Genomic DNA, 14,499 nt, shown 5'->3' with positions numbered 1-14,499 from the left:
CAGATAAGAGTTCCGCGCTAGCATACAGGCGGAGTTAGCTTGCTGTAGCGTCACGCTATGTCAGGCTGGCTGGAAACCTGGAGGCACATTCCTAAACTAAATGGCTGATGGATTAATTGGCTGTCTTCGTCTCATGCCGGCCTCGGATGTTGCAAGCGATCGTTAGTTTTCAAACGTTAGCCTGTCCGGAGAGTCATGCCACATGCTAGCCCACTAACCACATGCTAAACTAGCTTTCTGCTACCTGCTTCTAAAGAGGTTTTTTTTGTTTTTGTTGTTGTGAAATGTGGTTTGAATGTGACCCAGTTTTCTAATTTACGTAACGCCGGCATCAACCAGATCCAACACGGGCAGCGGGCACCAGAGAAACTGGAGTCAAGCAGCTCTGGGTCCCAATCGGGAATGGAGTTAGCCGGGGTGAGTAAACCTGCAGGCTGCTGCTCTAAGGTCATCACACATCTGTCTGTTTCAGGGGGGAGGCATCTATTCTTTAGATACGTGCACAGATAGTCCAAGAAAATATGTATTACAGTACATGGATAAATTATGGTAAAACAACGTACTGCGTTCTGTCTATTACTGTGAATAAAATTCTGTTCTCACGCTTGAAAGTTTGAATTAAAGTTCAGGGTTTTGCTCGAAATGAAATAAAATCCAATGTTTTTCACAAATTTTGAAGATTTGATGTGCTGCTCCATCAAACAACTAGGAGAATATGGAGAATCATAGAGTATTGATGACCTAAAATTGTGTGTTAATGGAATTCTGCTGCATTTGTGTATTACAGTATATCCATGGGGACATGTCTACATGGCTAATTATTACTAGGAGACTTGCGGCGAGGAATGGCTGTTGCTGCTTCAAGTTCATAGACAAACATTGAATGTGTTTCACAATCCTGAGACCAATCCTTTTATATTTCTCCGTCTGTCTGTCATCATCCTCAGGCTCACCCGGCTCTCAAAGCCTTTATGTGTGGCTCTGTCAGTGGTACCTGCTCCACGCTGCTCTTCCAGCCTTTGGATCTGGTTAAGACCCGGTTGCAGACCATGCAGAAGAACGCCAAGCCAGGGTGTGTGTTCACATCTAACACACAGGCACATGTGTCATATATGAGGATGCCGAGATGCACGTGCATCAGCATGGCCCCAGGTGTAATGTTTCGGACTCCCTTTGACTTTTTCTCACACGCAACATTCTCACAGAGACGCGCAGAAAGCGGCGCAGGACAGAATGTGCAGACGGTGCTAGCTGAATCTGATTACAGTGTGTGTGGCCTGTATTCAGTCACACCAGCACCGTCTAATCACAGTCAAGAAGCTCGGCTGCAATTAACTCCACTGACAGCGGGAACAGGGACTCTTCAGGGCTGAACGTGGATTTGTATTTTTAAATGCACCAGGAAAATTCAAACGCTGTTGTTTGTGTTTGAATGCCTGTATAACTTTATTTATTTATTTTTTTTTACATATGTGCGCATACAAACGTGCATCTGTAACCATTTCTACATTTTGTCCTGCAGTGCACCGAATGTGGGCATGGTTCCTGTTTTCATCCACGTCATTAGGACAGAAAGATTCTTCAGTCTGTGGAAGGGAGTCTCGCCAGTGAGTAGCTGAGCTTGTTTGTGGACATTTGTAACGTTTCCTGTTGTTACTAAATATTTTTTTGCATGTATGTACAATTACATACATTGAAATCTTGCTTAAAGCCAAGCGTGAACAACATGACTTCAGCCTGAAGCAAAATACAACTCATGTTTACCACCTCTCTTTTTATTTTTTCTCTCTCTCTTCTGCCTGACAGTCTTTCGTGCGCTGCATCCCTGGCGTGGGAATCTACTTCAGCACTCTCTACTCTCTGAAGCAGCACTTCTTTTTGGACCGGGAACCCAGTGCTGCTGAGGCCGCTCTGCTTGGAGCGGGTGCCAGGTCTGTGGCTGGCGTCTGCATGCTGCCATTTACAGTCGTCAAGACCCGTTTTGAGGTAAGCAACACTTTCAGTTTGTACCGAGAGACCTCGAAGTATGAACGTTCTTAAATCCATAAATAATTTTCAATAGGAATTCCAGAGTGACAATTTTTAATACTCTTTAAAAAAAACCTAGTAATTTCTAATCAGGTGATTATCCATTTTCTCCCTGCTTCATAAAGCAACGGTCTTAATTCTTAGAACTCTGCTAATTTGACGTGTTTGTTTCTTTTGTCAGAGTGGCTGTTACAATTATCTGAGTGTGGGAGGCGCTCTCAGGAGTATGTATGAGACAGAGGGAATCAGGGCTCTGTTTTCTGGGCTGACCGCCACGCTGCTCCGAGACGTTCCGTTCTCTGGCATATACGTCATGTTCTACAGCCAGGCCAAGAAGTGGGTCCCTCCTGGTAAGAGTAATATAATCCAGTCTGATTGGCTCGCCTCTCTGATCCATATTTCATGCATAGGTTTAAGCAGCCAGTCTTACATACTGCGCATTCTTCTGAGGTAGGCAGTTAAGACTTCTGTTAATTCCCCTTGATGTATCAAACGCGATCAGATATTTCTGCTTAAGAATAGATCAGGGTTCAGGGCGCCAATGACGCAGGCGGTAGTGTAGGTCACCTCGTGGTTCGACTCCTGCTCGCGTCCCCTTTCTCTGCATTTCCTGTCGCAAATCTCTTAAGCTCTCAGGGGAAAACTTTCATGCAAACTCCCGCCATTAGATTTAACAAACCAAAACCAGTCACATGACCTCCTTGCTGTAGGGGGGGGGGGATTGAAATGCATCGGAAACACACTCCTAGTGTTAAATGAGTAAGCGGGGATTCATGGTGTGTGTGGTGCGTGTACGTGACGATACATATGGTCTCTTCTCTCAGGCGTGGCTTCATCGAGCTGCGCCCCGTTGGTGAACTTCAGCTGTGGAATGGTGGCAGGCATCATGGCGTCGCTGGTCACGCAGCCTGCTGACGTGGTGAAGACCCACATTCAAATCAGCCCGTCTCAGAGGAGCACGACAGAAACCATCCGACACGTCTACCAGGTGGGTGTGGTTAGTTATTTCTTCTCAGCGCTCATTCTTGCTGGCAAGAAAACAAAAAAAGAACAAATTTGCTCTATCCTTTTCCTCAGATAAATGGAATTGGCGGGTTTTTTCGGGGAGCCGTACCCAGGTCCCTGAGGCGCACTCTGATGGCTGCTATGGCTTGGACTGTCTATGAAGAGCTGATGGCTCGGATGGGCCTCAAATCCTGAAGCGTGCCGGGGCTTCAGTAAAGCAGTCAAGGCCAAGAAAAGGCACGCAGCATGTTCCCGTGGAGTTCCCCCCGTGCGAGGAACGAGGAAGATGAGGAGCCACGTGGGCAAATGGGAATAAAAAAAAAAGACGTTGAATTAGCACTCCCCAGATTTTTAAACGAGGAACCAGGTTGATAAATGTATAGGGAAAAGAACGTGAAAGTGTGTGCGTGCGCTAATATTTGATTATTTGTGCCTATTTATATCTGTAGGTGAGTAGGAGAGTTGGAGATTCACCTGACAAATGACACTCTGCAGTGAACGGAACGTAACCCTCAGTACTTACTTTGGGGCGCCCTGTTTTACGGCTGCCACTAACGATGTGTAGCTGGGGCTGGTAGTCCCGTTGCTTCCGTTGAAACTGTTTTAAATGCTGTGAAGATAAACGGGACTTTTAGCAAAGTGTTGCATTAACTGAGTTGACCAAAAAAAAAAAAAAAAACGAGCACTGCAGAGAGAACAGCTCCAGCTTCTGCTATGTGAATGAAATATGGGCAGCGTCTTTATTTGCTCAGACAATCGGCCACACTCAAACCGGCTGTGTTAAGAATATCACCACAAGGCCTTTGTTGCCACACTCCATTCTACATTTGAAAACACCTGTGATGTCATAATAAAGCTATGTTTGCTTTTTAAATAAGTAATAATAGTCGCATCTTGTATTCAGTCCAGTGACAAGATTTTGTGAATTTCTGTTTTTGTCATTTAAATGTTGTTTTTTAATGGCAAATAGAAGCTAACATATATTTTTTAGGACCGGGTGAAACTAGAATATATTTTCATATTTTGTTGGAGTGAGTTACAATCTGTGAAGCAAGTTTAAAGCTTATTCTCACAACATTGTGAATTTAATCGCTGGGCGTTGTTTGTTCGATTTATTAGGAATCAGTATCGGCACTGGAGAATTTAGCTTTTTTTTATATTTTACAGCTTCTTTGGTTTGCAAATATTGTTTAAACAGAATTGATTAGTGGTTGTATTAAGGGCAATGTGCTCTTGTTGCCTGTGGAGCATGCCCATAAGCCTATATATTATTTATTTTTGGTCAAAAAGTGATTTATGGAAAGTAATGACATGTTTAAATAAATAATTGCATACAGCAAAATGTATCGTTTTGAATCCCAGACGTTTTTTGTGTTTTATTTTATTTGGTACCAGAATTAGTCACTGCTGCAAACTGAAATTTTAAACAGAAAGGTCCAACCATTCATTTATTTTCTGTCACTCCATTTCCGGCTTGCAGAAGTCCTAACTACTGACCCCCAACCTGATGGGAGCGGTCCGCATGTTTACAATAGAGAACCATGACCCCAGACAGGCATTTATAAATCAGGAACTGATTTATAAATGCCTCGGTTTTGCGTAGCGCAAAGTGTGCACTGAAGTGTGTTTGCTCAGAAGTGCCACCAGCATTGTTTATAACAAATAAATTGTCCTCTCTTTTTTTATATATATATAATTTTGTCCTTTTTATTGTGTAACTTAAGGAAGCTCTGACTAGCATTGGGTTTAAAGTAATTTTACATCAGACGTTATGAGCACAATATTGTAACGTCGGTGCAAACCATGAATCAGGAGAGGAGGAGGAACAGTACAACACAAACTCTATAATGATAATCCCCTAAGGATCATTACACTATATTAAACAGAAGTTCTACCCTTGTTGATTATTTGTTGCTTTTCCACCCTCAACTTGTTGGACACAACAACTGATAACAACACAAATAAAAACCTTAACATTTGCAAAACAAACATTTAACATTCTACCTTAAATAGCATAAATAATTTAATTTAAGAGCAGATAAAGCTGAGTTTGTCCCTGCAGTCCCAGCTCTGCAGGTGTCCGTCTTTGGTTAAGACTCCGCAGCGATTCAATGTTGGACAGCTGTCAATCAGCTGTATTTCGTCGAGCAGAAAATCCACATAAGGCTTCCCATTCATCCAGGACCAGTGGTCAGCCATGAAACGGAGGCCAATCCATACCTGCTCGTTTCTATCAGAACTCTTGTGCATGATTGAAAATCTCTTATTCACTGAATCCAGGCTGAAGATTGCTGTGTGTTTTTCTCTGCAGTAAAGTGCTGCCTCTTCCCAGGTCATCTCCTCTTCGATGATTAACAAGGCGGAGCAGAAAAAGGGCAATTGATCAGATCGTGCGACATTGCGCCAACCAGTCAAGGTGGAGCAATTGTGCCAACAAACACTACAAGCCTGTTTGTCCATATCTGTGTCCGGTTGGTCCTCACCCCATGGTATGTTTTCTGCCTTTGTTCCTCCTGACCACTTCCAGGTTGTTCTATATTTGTGAAGACCAATCCAGAACTCCCCTTCGACTTTCCCAGTTGTGGCAATTTGCAGTCTCTTATCCTCCTCGGCGGTGAAGCTGGAAAGATCGATGTAATGAGTTCTGCAGTAATCTCGAGCTTCAAACCAGTCATATGCAGTTGGCACATAGACATGCTCTCCGTGCTGTGGGACAGTCACAATAAAGAGCATGTTCAAAACCGTAGTCTGCATGATGGTGGAATATAAAAGCGCGTCTTCACCGAGGTAAAGCCTATGCAGCAATGCGATGAGAGCCTTTTGAAAGATCCTTGGTTTTGCCTTGGAAATTTATTTTCATTTGACCTTGTGGGAGGTCCTTAGAGATAGGGTGAGGAGTTCAGTCACTCGGGAGGGGCACAGAGAGGCACTGCTGCTCCTCCTCATCATGAAGAGGTGATGATTGGGGAGAAGGAGGTTTGGACTTCTTTGCAGACTTCTGCTCCTTATGTCCCGGACCTAAATAAACACAAGAATATTAATGCAGGGATAAACAAATGAAAGAAAGAAAGAGCAAATGAATGAATGAATGAATATTCTTTGAAGCATATTCTATATGTGATCAAAATCATGAAATGTGTGTGAATGATGGTGAGGCATTGCACTATTCTCTGTGCTACATAAATCAAGTGCATACATGTGTGGTGCCCTTTAACATTTTCCAGTATCTATATTTGCCATTTGCTATATTAGTGTTGTAGTATTAGTACATTTATTTAGTCACGGGGGACTTTAGAGATAGTCATGCTTCATAGCTGCATTCGGCTCACACAAACATGCCCATACCCAAAATGCATTAATAATTATCACATATTGTGACTATTGTACAGGGACCATTTTATTTTGTATTATCTTTATTTGTTTTATTAGAGTGTGCCTTCATGTTTTAAAGCTACCGTCAGTAGGATTTCAGATTTGACTGAGTTTGCAAATCATCAACTGCAGTCAGTGAAGCCAATACATTTTCTTAAACAGTTTTACTGAGGAAGTTTATTTACATTTGACCTTGACAGAGTAAATGAAAGCAAGACGTATTCAAAGTCAGTTTCTATCTGCATTTTGGCTGTAAACATTTTACAAATGAGCTGGGCATAATACAGAGCTACTGTGAAGTGCCAATATCATATAAGAAGCTTAGGATGATAAAGGATATTTCTCCAAAAGACCTGAAAATGAATGTTTGAGAGACAGTGGATACGTATGTGTGTGTGTGTGTGTGTTGGCCTTGTCTGTTCCATGGCAACATCATTTCCTGCTTTTCATTGTTGAGATTTCACAAAATTGAAGGTATTATTAGATATATGGGAAGTGTATCTGATTCAGTGTTTTACATAAAACTGGTGTTTAGTTGTCTCATTCTCATTTTCTCACCGCTTATCTCACTTATCTCAATTAAAGGACTATTAAAGGCAATTTAACTCTTTACAAAATTCCTGTTAATTAATTGAGACATTTCAACTTACGTTTAAAATTACCATGGACGGAACCGACAAAGGTGGTTTAGTCTGCTTGAATTAGTTGAACGTCAGAACAAATCTTCAATTTCTTCAAAATGCTGCACCCCAGATGGGACTCGAACCCACAATCCCTGGCTTAGGAGGCCAGTGCCTTATCCATTAGGCCACTGGGGCAAGCGCAGGACTACGAGAAACTACACCCATGAATTTCTGGTTTTCAATTGGATTTTTTCCCATTATGTCTTGTATGACATGTACACTTTATGAAAAAAAAAAAAAAAAACGTTTGTTGTTCTTAATTCTCAGTGCCCTGATCTGTTACTGGGCATCCACGAACACTTTAATGAATGAAGTGTTCCTGTATTATAAGAAAATAAACGTCTTTAGAAGAGTATTTTAGGCTTCCTGCTAAATTCGAAATTTCCCTCATCCTTCAATTAGTTTTAGGCTCAGATAAGAACTATTATTTTAAGCTATATTAACATTTATCCCAGAAAAGGCTTTTAAATATTAAAGGAACATTTACCCGTGCCTTTAATTTGAAACGTCAAGGGCGGAAGTAAGCCATCGCTAACCATGTATATGCTAGCTGAGCTAACGCCAAGATAAGGCGCTCGTCATTCTCCAGAACTTAAGAGGGAAGCGTTCAACTGAAATTGTATCATATCCGTCTTAAGTAAACTTTCTTTAATGTTTTTTTTTCAGCTATGTGGCTGGTTTCATTGAAGAATGAAAGTAGATCGCGGCTAACTCAAACCAAACGTTAGCAACGAGCGTGCCTTGTGTTTACATCGAAGCGGTTGCCAAGGCTAGTGGTAAACAAGACGGCTCGTTTCATCTTCAAGAAAGACTCGTCAACATGGTAAGATGATGTTTGTTTGTTTTCTCCATACCTCGTGATAGCAACATTATCACTGCAGCCTCATAAATCATGGTTAAAACCAACCTATATTTAAAAAGGTAAATGGATATTGACGTCATTCACTGAAAATTATTTAATATTAAAATTCATAATGTTATAATTTGGCAGATTCTCTCGCGTACAAAGCCAGCTGTTGGAGGAGAGTCACCAGCAAGCATCAGCGAGAAAAAGAAAAGCAAGTCAAAGGTTCCCTCTTTGGAGGAATACTTGCAACAGAGAGACTACCTCGGGGCCTTGACGTTGTTAGAGGTACTTTTACACACAACACAACATTACTTACTTGTATTGTAAATATATAATAATAAATATTTGTCCTAAAGCACTTATTGCTACTGGCTCTGGGAATTTGACAAAAACAGTAGGCTTCTCTAAGATTATATAAATGCAGTTCTGCATTATTCCTTAATCGGTGTATAACAACTGATGCATCAGGTTTATTGCACTTATATATTTTATATTTTGTGACCCATTCATTTAACAAAATTAATCAGCTGGATCTGGAGAGCTGAGATGGATTTTAATGGAAGTGCTTGCGTAACTAGAATAAATAATTGTTGTGTTTTGACAGAATGCCTCCTGCATATTAGCAGTAATGCCCTGAAATTAAAGCTTCAGATACAGAACTGTGTCACTGAATTACTGAAGGCCGATGTTCTATTGCGGATGTTTTGTTGTCATCTCTAGTTTAAGAGAAGCATTGGCGAGAAAGAGGAGCATGCGGACCTCTGGATTGGCTACTGCGCCTTTCACTTGAGTGATTACAAGAGAGCTATGGAGGTACGGAGGTTCGCTGTCTATGTGTGAGGCTGAATGAGTGCGAGTAGCAAGATGTTCACATTCAATTTAGTAAACTCCATATTTAAGTACAATATAATGGATAGCTGTTGCATAAATAACAGATGTGATCAATAATCTTTTTTTATAGGACCTGATCATGCTTGTAATGTTTTCTGACCTGACAGGAGTACAAGTCTCTGACGAACAAGCCTGACTGTCCTGCCCAGGTGTGGGTGTTCCTGGCCTGCACCCTGTTTTTTCTGGGCCTGTATAAAGAGGCTGAGGAGGCAGCGTCTAACGGTAGGCTTCCCACTGCCTGACCTACATTTTGAATTTTTTTTTTTTTTTAGTTTTTGCATTTTATTCATGAAACAATCCGCCGGTTCACGTGTGCATTGCGGTGCTATTCAGAATTTGATGGTTTTATGAGGGTAAATAAATTTGACACTTATGTCCAATTTGCAGCTTGTTGAATTACTAAAATTGATATCACTTGGTCTCCATAGCACCCGTTTCACCGCTGCAAAACCGACTTCTCTTCCACTTGGCTCACAAGGTTTGTAAACTCTCGCTCTGGTAAATTATTATTTACGATTATAATTATGTAGTATGTCAGCGTTTGTACTTTAGAGTTTCTGCTTTTTCATTTCATGTGAAATTTCATCTGAATAGTAGTAGTTTTATTTCAGTCAGTATCTTAACTCAGACATGATTAACTTAAAAAAAAAAATGAAACAAACATAAAACAATGACTGAAATGGTTTTGACTGAAGTGAAACACTTATTAAAGCCATAGAATGGGCCGCAGATCAGGCCATTGAGACTTCTTAAAAACACGTTTTCTCGCACTCTCTAATTACCAGTTTTCAGAATTTATTTTATGGACCGGCTTGTATTTATACGTGTTATTATTTTATTTTCTTCCTTTCTCCCACTCTTTTTTTTTTGTGTGATTATAATTCTGAAAAAATACTTCTTTTCATTATCTTGTCTTTGTATTGCGTCTCAGTTCAACGATGAGAAGAAGCTGATGGGATTCCACCAGAACCTGGAGGATGTGACAGAGGATCAGTTGAGCCTGGCATCCATCCATTACATGCGCTCCCACTACCAGGAGGCTATAGACGTCTACAAACGCCTTCTACTGCAGAACAGGTCTGTGTTTTACTCTACTAAAATAGCTTCACTGTACTGCAGCAAAGCCGTACATTTCAAGAGGGGTCTGTGTATTTTTTTGGTAATTCTATTTTTGATTGAGAAGAGGACATCGAGAAATGAAAATGGGTGGCTATTCAATTTTTTACTTGAGTTCTCACAAATTATGTTTTAGTCCTTCCCTGGGGGATCGGTTAATAGAAGATGTACTTACGTCATGGCGCCAAAAGCCCCTGCCTGACAAGCAGATGGGGAGATCCTGAGCTTATTCTGAATGATGGCTTGATATTAGCAAAGAAACAAACAGAAATATCTTTGTCCAGTTACTGTATAAAATAAATCTATAATTGAGTTTCACATCCTTATGAAATCTGCCTTTCAGAGACTTCCTGGCCCTGAATGTTTACGTAGCGCTGTGCTACTATAAGCTGGACTACTACGATGTGTCTCAGGAAGTGTTGGCCGTCTACCTGCAGAGCATGTCCGATTCCACTATTGCCCTCAACCTTAAGGCCTGCAACCATTTCAGACTCTACAATGGCAGGGCAGCGGAGGTACTCGTTATTTCACTGTTGGCTGCTGCATATCTTTGCTGACATTTTTTGTTCCTAAGGAATATTTGCATTACCTTATACACATCTTGTGTCAAGACTTGTATTGTCTATGCAGGAATTGATTGCCCAAAAGGTCAAAGTTTACGTAAAAAAAAATATTTCACAGATATTTTTGAAGAGATCCCAGATTAAAAGAGTTCAAATTATTGTTTCTTTTCACTGAGAATCAACTCATGCCATTTATTTTCACTGGCGTTAGGACACAGTATTTGTGCCTTTTTTAATTGTATGTGTTTATTACCCGGGCCTACATGATCACCTGGTGTTTTGGTGTGTTTGACGAATGTATCCTCTGTCCCGGCAGGCTGAGTTGAAGAACTTAATAGACATCTCCTCCTGCTCCTTTGAGTTTGCTAAGGAGCTTATCCGACACAACCTGGTAAGCTCTTCGCTCCCTCTAACTGTGAGTGTGCTCACACTCGTGACTTGCATGCTCCTGTGGACTGCAGGTGGTGTTTCGTGGTGGTGAGGGAGCGTTGCAGGTGCTGCCTCCCCTGATTGATGTGATTCCTGAGGCCAGACTCAACCTGGTCATCTACTATCTCAGACAAGGTTTGCTGCTGAATACGATGCATAATAAAAACTGTATTTTCCCCCTAAAATACAACATGCTGGATTTGAGAACATGAAATTAAAATTAAATATTATTATTGTTCCACTTTACACTTCTAGATGATGTCCAGGAAGCTTACAACCTCATACAAGATTTGGTGCCCACGACACCTCAGGTATTATTCAAAGGGATGGGTCTTCAGGGTAGTTTACATATCTACATTCTATACCTTCAGCTGTTGTAATGACTCATAGTATGCTACAAGAGAAGAGTCAATGCAGTATCATAGATTATGCTTTCATGTGTGAAGTTAATGGAAGTACAGTACAAATGAGTTCACTCATAATGCACAATAGGAATGGTAAATATTTGTAAAAAAAAATCAGCAAAATGATCAATGGTTAAATGGAGACTTGACGAGAAGGTGCATTTTTTTATTTTGGTCATTTATTTTCTAGGAGTATATTTTGAAAGGAGTTGTAAATGCTGCACTGGGACAAGAAATTGGATCAGTGAGTATCCTTTTAATATATAGATACATATATACAAACATGATAACAGGGAGCACAAGTCAAAAGCCTGTACTTGAATCTTTCAGAGGGATCACCTGAAAATTGCCCAGCAGTTCTTCCAGTCGGTCGGTGGCTCGGCCAGTGAATGCGGTACGTTTAATAGATCAGGGGTCAGGTCAAGGGCCCCTATATTGAAAGAAATGTTACCACAAGCCCCGAATTACTATTTCCATACTTGTTGTCATGGTCCCCATTTTGATATACAATATGAATATTATGCTTTTAGAAAAATTGATTGCAGAAAATGTAGGAAACTCATTTCCAAACGAGCCACACATTATATCATTGTTCTGTCATGCATGAACTTTAAAAATGTATTATTGTCTCATACCCAATTTTCCTGTCACTTCCTGATGAGCCTTGGAAACCCCTCAGGGGCCCCTTTCGGTCCCCAGACCTATCTTTGGAAACCACTGGAATAGAAATTTGAGAGAAAAAAGCAATGCTGTGTGTGTAACTAATATTTGGCTCACAGATACGATCCCCGGCAGACAGTGCATGGCCTCCTGCTTCTTCCTCTTGGGACAGTTTGAAGATGTTCTCGTATATCTCACCTCAGTCAAGGTTAGTGTTCTTCTGTACGAGGCGCATATTGCATGGTTTATTTCTGTAAAGAATGATAGCGGTGTTACTTAACTGTCGGGCCAGTATGTAAGTTGGTAGCCCACACACGATGAAAAGCACTGCAGAAATAATGCTGGCACTTGTTCAAGATTCAAGATACTTTATTTGTTATTATGCGAACATAATAAAATAGTAGTTTTACATTGTTAAATAGAAACAAAAAAAAACCCAGATACAAAGTGACTATATACAGCTCATACAGCTTAATGCAAGGCTGCATGATTGCAAACCTGATTTCAGCAGATGCTACTTGCACCTGTTTTTAAGATGAAATAATCACAGAAGGAATTATTAGCATGCAACTTGTCTGAAATGAGGACATGTACATGGGCCTCTAGATGAGATGGGATGTCAGCCCACAATCTCTGCATCTCAGTGTTTAACAATTTCCTGAACGTCACACACAACAGAGAAGAGTCTTTAAGAGCCACTTTATGATCAAGTGGTAAATTTCTTTTTTTAAATTTTGCGTGAGCTGAAACATTTTTGTATACCGTAGGTATAATATTGCTTTACTTTTTTTTTTGCAGGGTTACTTCTACAATGACGACGCCTTCAATTTCAACTTTGCTCAGGCTAAAGCAGCACTAGGCAACTACAAAGAAGCAGAAGAGGTACCTCACTTCAGCAAACACATCCACAACCTCTAACCCTTAAGTATGACAAGTTGGTGGCTAATGTATTTTAATTTTCTTCATTTCAGGTTTTTCTGCTGATTCAGAGCGACAAGATCAAGAATGACTACGTATATCTTAGCTGGCTGGCACGATGCTGTATGTACTGTCGAACCACTGAGGACAATCTTTATGCAAGGAAAATACACCTTTATGGGACCTTCTACTGAGGGTCACTCTCACACTCAACTAGTGTTACATTCAACAGCTCTATGAATGTCACCATTTTCCAGCTTTATCTTTCTTGAACAAAACCTGCCCATATCGTATTAATATTGTATGTCTAAATCTATAAAGGTTCTAGAAGCAGAACCGGTGAACGATTGATTATTGAACCGTCACCTTGTTCTTCTCAGACATAATGAACCAGAAGAGTCGGCTTGCCTGGGAGCTTTATTTGAAGATGGGAACTTCCTCTGATTCCTTCAGTTTGCTGCTGCTCATTGCAAACGACTGTTACAAGGTGACGCAGTCATCCGTCTGCTGCAACATGCTTGATCTGTGGTGCCCTCCTAAATGGGAAATATGTGTGAATTACACTAATGTCAGAAAATCAGTCAGCAGCAGATTTTCATTATCAGTTGTTTTATTTTCTTTGATATGAGATTTGCTTTTTTAAATTATGACACAGATCTAGAAGTCTTCATCTTGGGTGCTGAACTATCATAGTGGAAGTGAAAAAGTAATGTCGCGTGTTTAACGCCGAGTCATTATCAAAGCTTTTTGTTTCAGATGGGACAGTTCTTCTATGCAGCTAAAGCGTTTGATGCACTGGAGAAACTCGACCCGGACTCCAATTATTGGGAAGGCAAGAGAGGGGCATGTGTCGGCGTCTTGCAGCTCATTCTTGCAAACAAGGAGTCTAAGTAGGTCTATTTTTTTCCCTGTGCTGTAAAATGGGTCATTATATAATTACACACAGTATGATTTGTCACGGAAGTCTCTCATTACCCGGTAAATCTGAGTACGAGATGAATTCACAGTTCACGCTCCAAGTGGCCGTGATTTTTAATTAAAAGAAAACGAGACAGGCTGCATTCTGGATCAAATTGTGGTGCTTTACACATTCTGTTTGTGTTTTAGAGAGAAACTTAAAGAGGTGGTGCCCCTGCTGCTGAATTCAGGAAACCCCCAGGTTGAATACATTGTCCGAGTTATGAGAAAGTGGGCAAAGGAAAACAGGGTCCTGCTGTCATGACAAAACGGACCTTCAACTCCCTGCTCTTCAGCAAGAATGGCTTAATCTCAGACATTGTTTTACTTAAATAAATTGTATGTATCTGTGCCCAAATGCAGCAAATAAATCTTGAGCCATTAATGTTGCTCTGCAATTATGTCTTCTGTTAAAATATGTCCAATATTAATTGCATTATTGATGTCTATGTCAATGAAAAATATATATTTATGAACGTTTACTTATATAGATTATGATTTCTTGTAGTGCGTTAATTCCCAAAAAAAAAAAAAAATGATGGGAGGATATAGTCAACTGTTTGTTTAATATTATAACAGGTTGGTTTTCATCATTTTGGCTATTTGAAACAGATCCAACAAAAATA

The 14,499-nt window shown here is 40.5% G+C and overlaps 2 protein-coding genes and 1 non-coding gene across 3 annotated transcripts; 2 read left to right on the top strand and 1 right to left on the bottom strand.

Moving 5' to 3' along the window:
- The first annotated feature begins 402 nt into the window (after nucleotides 1–402).
- Nucleotides 403–3,228, top strand: slc25a38b (solute carrier family 25 member 38b). Its single transcript, XM_068751316.1, has 7 exons — nucleotides 403–417; nucleotides 948–1,072; nucleotides 1,523–1,607; nucleotides 1,807–1,986; nucleotides 2,210–2,378; nucleotides 2,853–3,016; nucleotides 3,106–3,228. The coding sequence occupies exons 1-7, from the start codon at nucleotides 403–405 to the stop codon at nucleotides 3,226–3,228; spliced, it is 861 nt and encodes a 286-aa protein (XP_068607417.1).
- A 3,922-nt stretch (nucleotides 3,229–7,150) lies between these two features.
- On the bottom strand, nucleotides 7,151–7,223 carry trnar-ccu (transfer RNA arginine (anticodon CCU)). Its single transcript has one exon. It is a non-coding gene; the product is annotated as a tRNA-Arg (tRNA).
- A 649-nt stretch (nucleotides 7,224–7,872) lies between these two features.
- ift56 (intraflagellar transport 56) lies at nucleotides 7,873–14,246 on the top strand. The gene is made up of 18 exons (XM_068750820.1): nucleotides 7,873–7,911; nucleotides 8,080–8,220; nucleotides 8,656–8,748; nucleotides 8,934–9,048; nucleotides 9,255–9,304; nucleotides 9,758–9,903; nucleotides 10,286–10,457; nucleotides 10,822–10,896; nucleotides 10,967–11,069; nucleotides 11,190–11,245; nucleotides 11,529–11,582; nucleotides 11,669–11,732; nucleotides 12,118–12,206; nucleotides 12,797–12,880; nucleotides 12,970–13,039; nucleotides 13,297–13,403; nucleotides 13,673–13,806; nucleotides 14,024–14,246. The coding sequence occupies exons 1-18, from the start codon at nucleotides 7,909–7,911 to the stop codon at nucleotides 14,136–14,138; spliced, it is 1,671 nt and encodes a 556-aa protein (XP_068606921.1). The 5' UTR covers nucleotides 7,873–7,908; the 3' UTR covers nucleotides 14,139–14,246.
- The last annotated feature ends 253 nt before the right edge of the window (nucleotides 14,247–14,499 follow it).

Source organism: Brachionichthys hirsutus, chromosome 17 (assembly GCF_040956055.1).
Source record: "Brachionichthys hirsutus isolate HB-005 chromosome 17, CSIRO-AGI_Bhir_v1, whole genome shotgun sequence".
NCBI lineage: Eukaryota > Metazoa > Chordata > Actinopteri > Lophiiformes > Brachionichthyidae > Brachionichthys > Brachionichthys hirsutus.
Note: the sequence above shows the minus strand (reverse complement) of the source record. Positions and strands in the feature narration are given on the sequence as shown.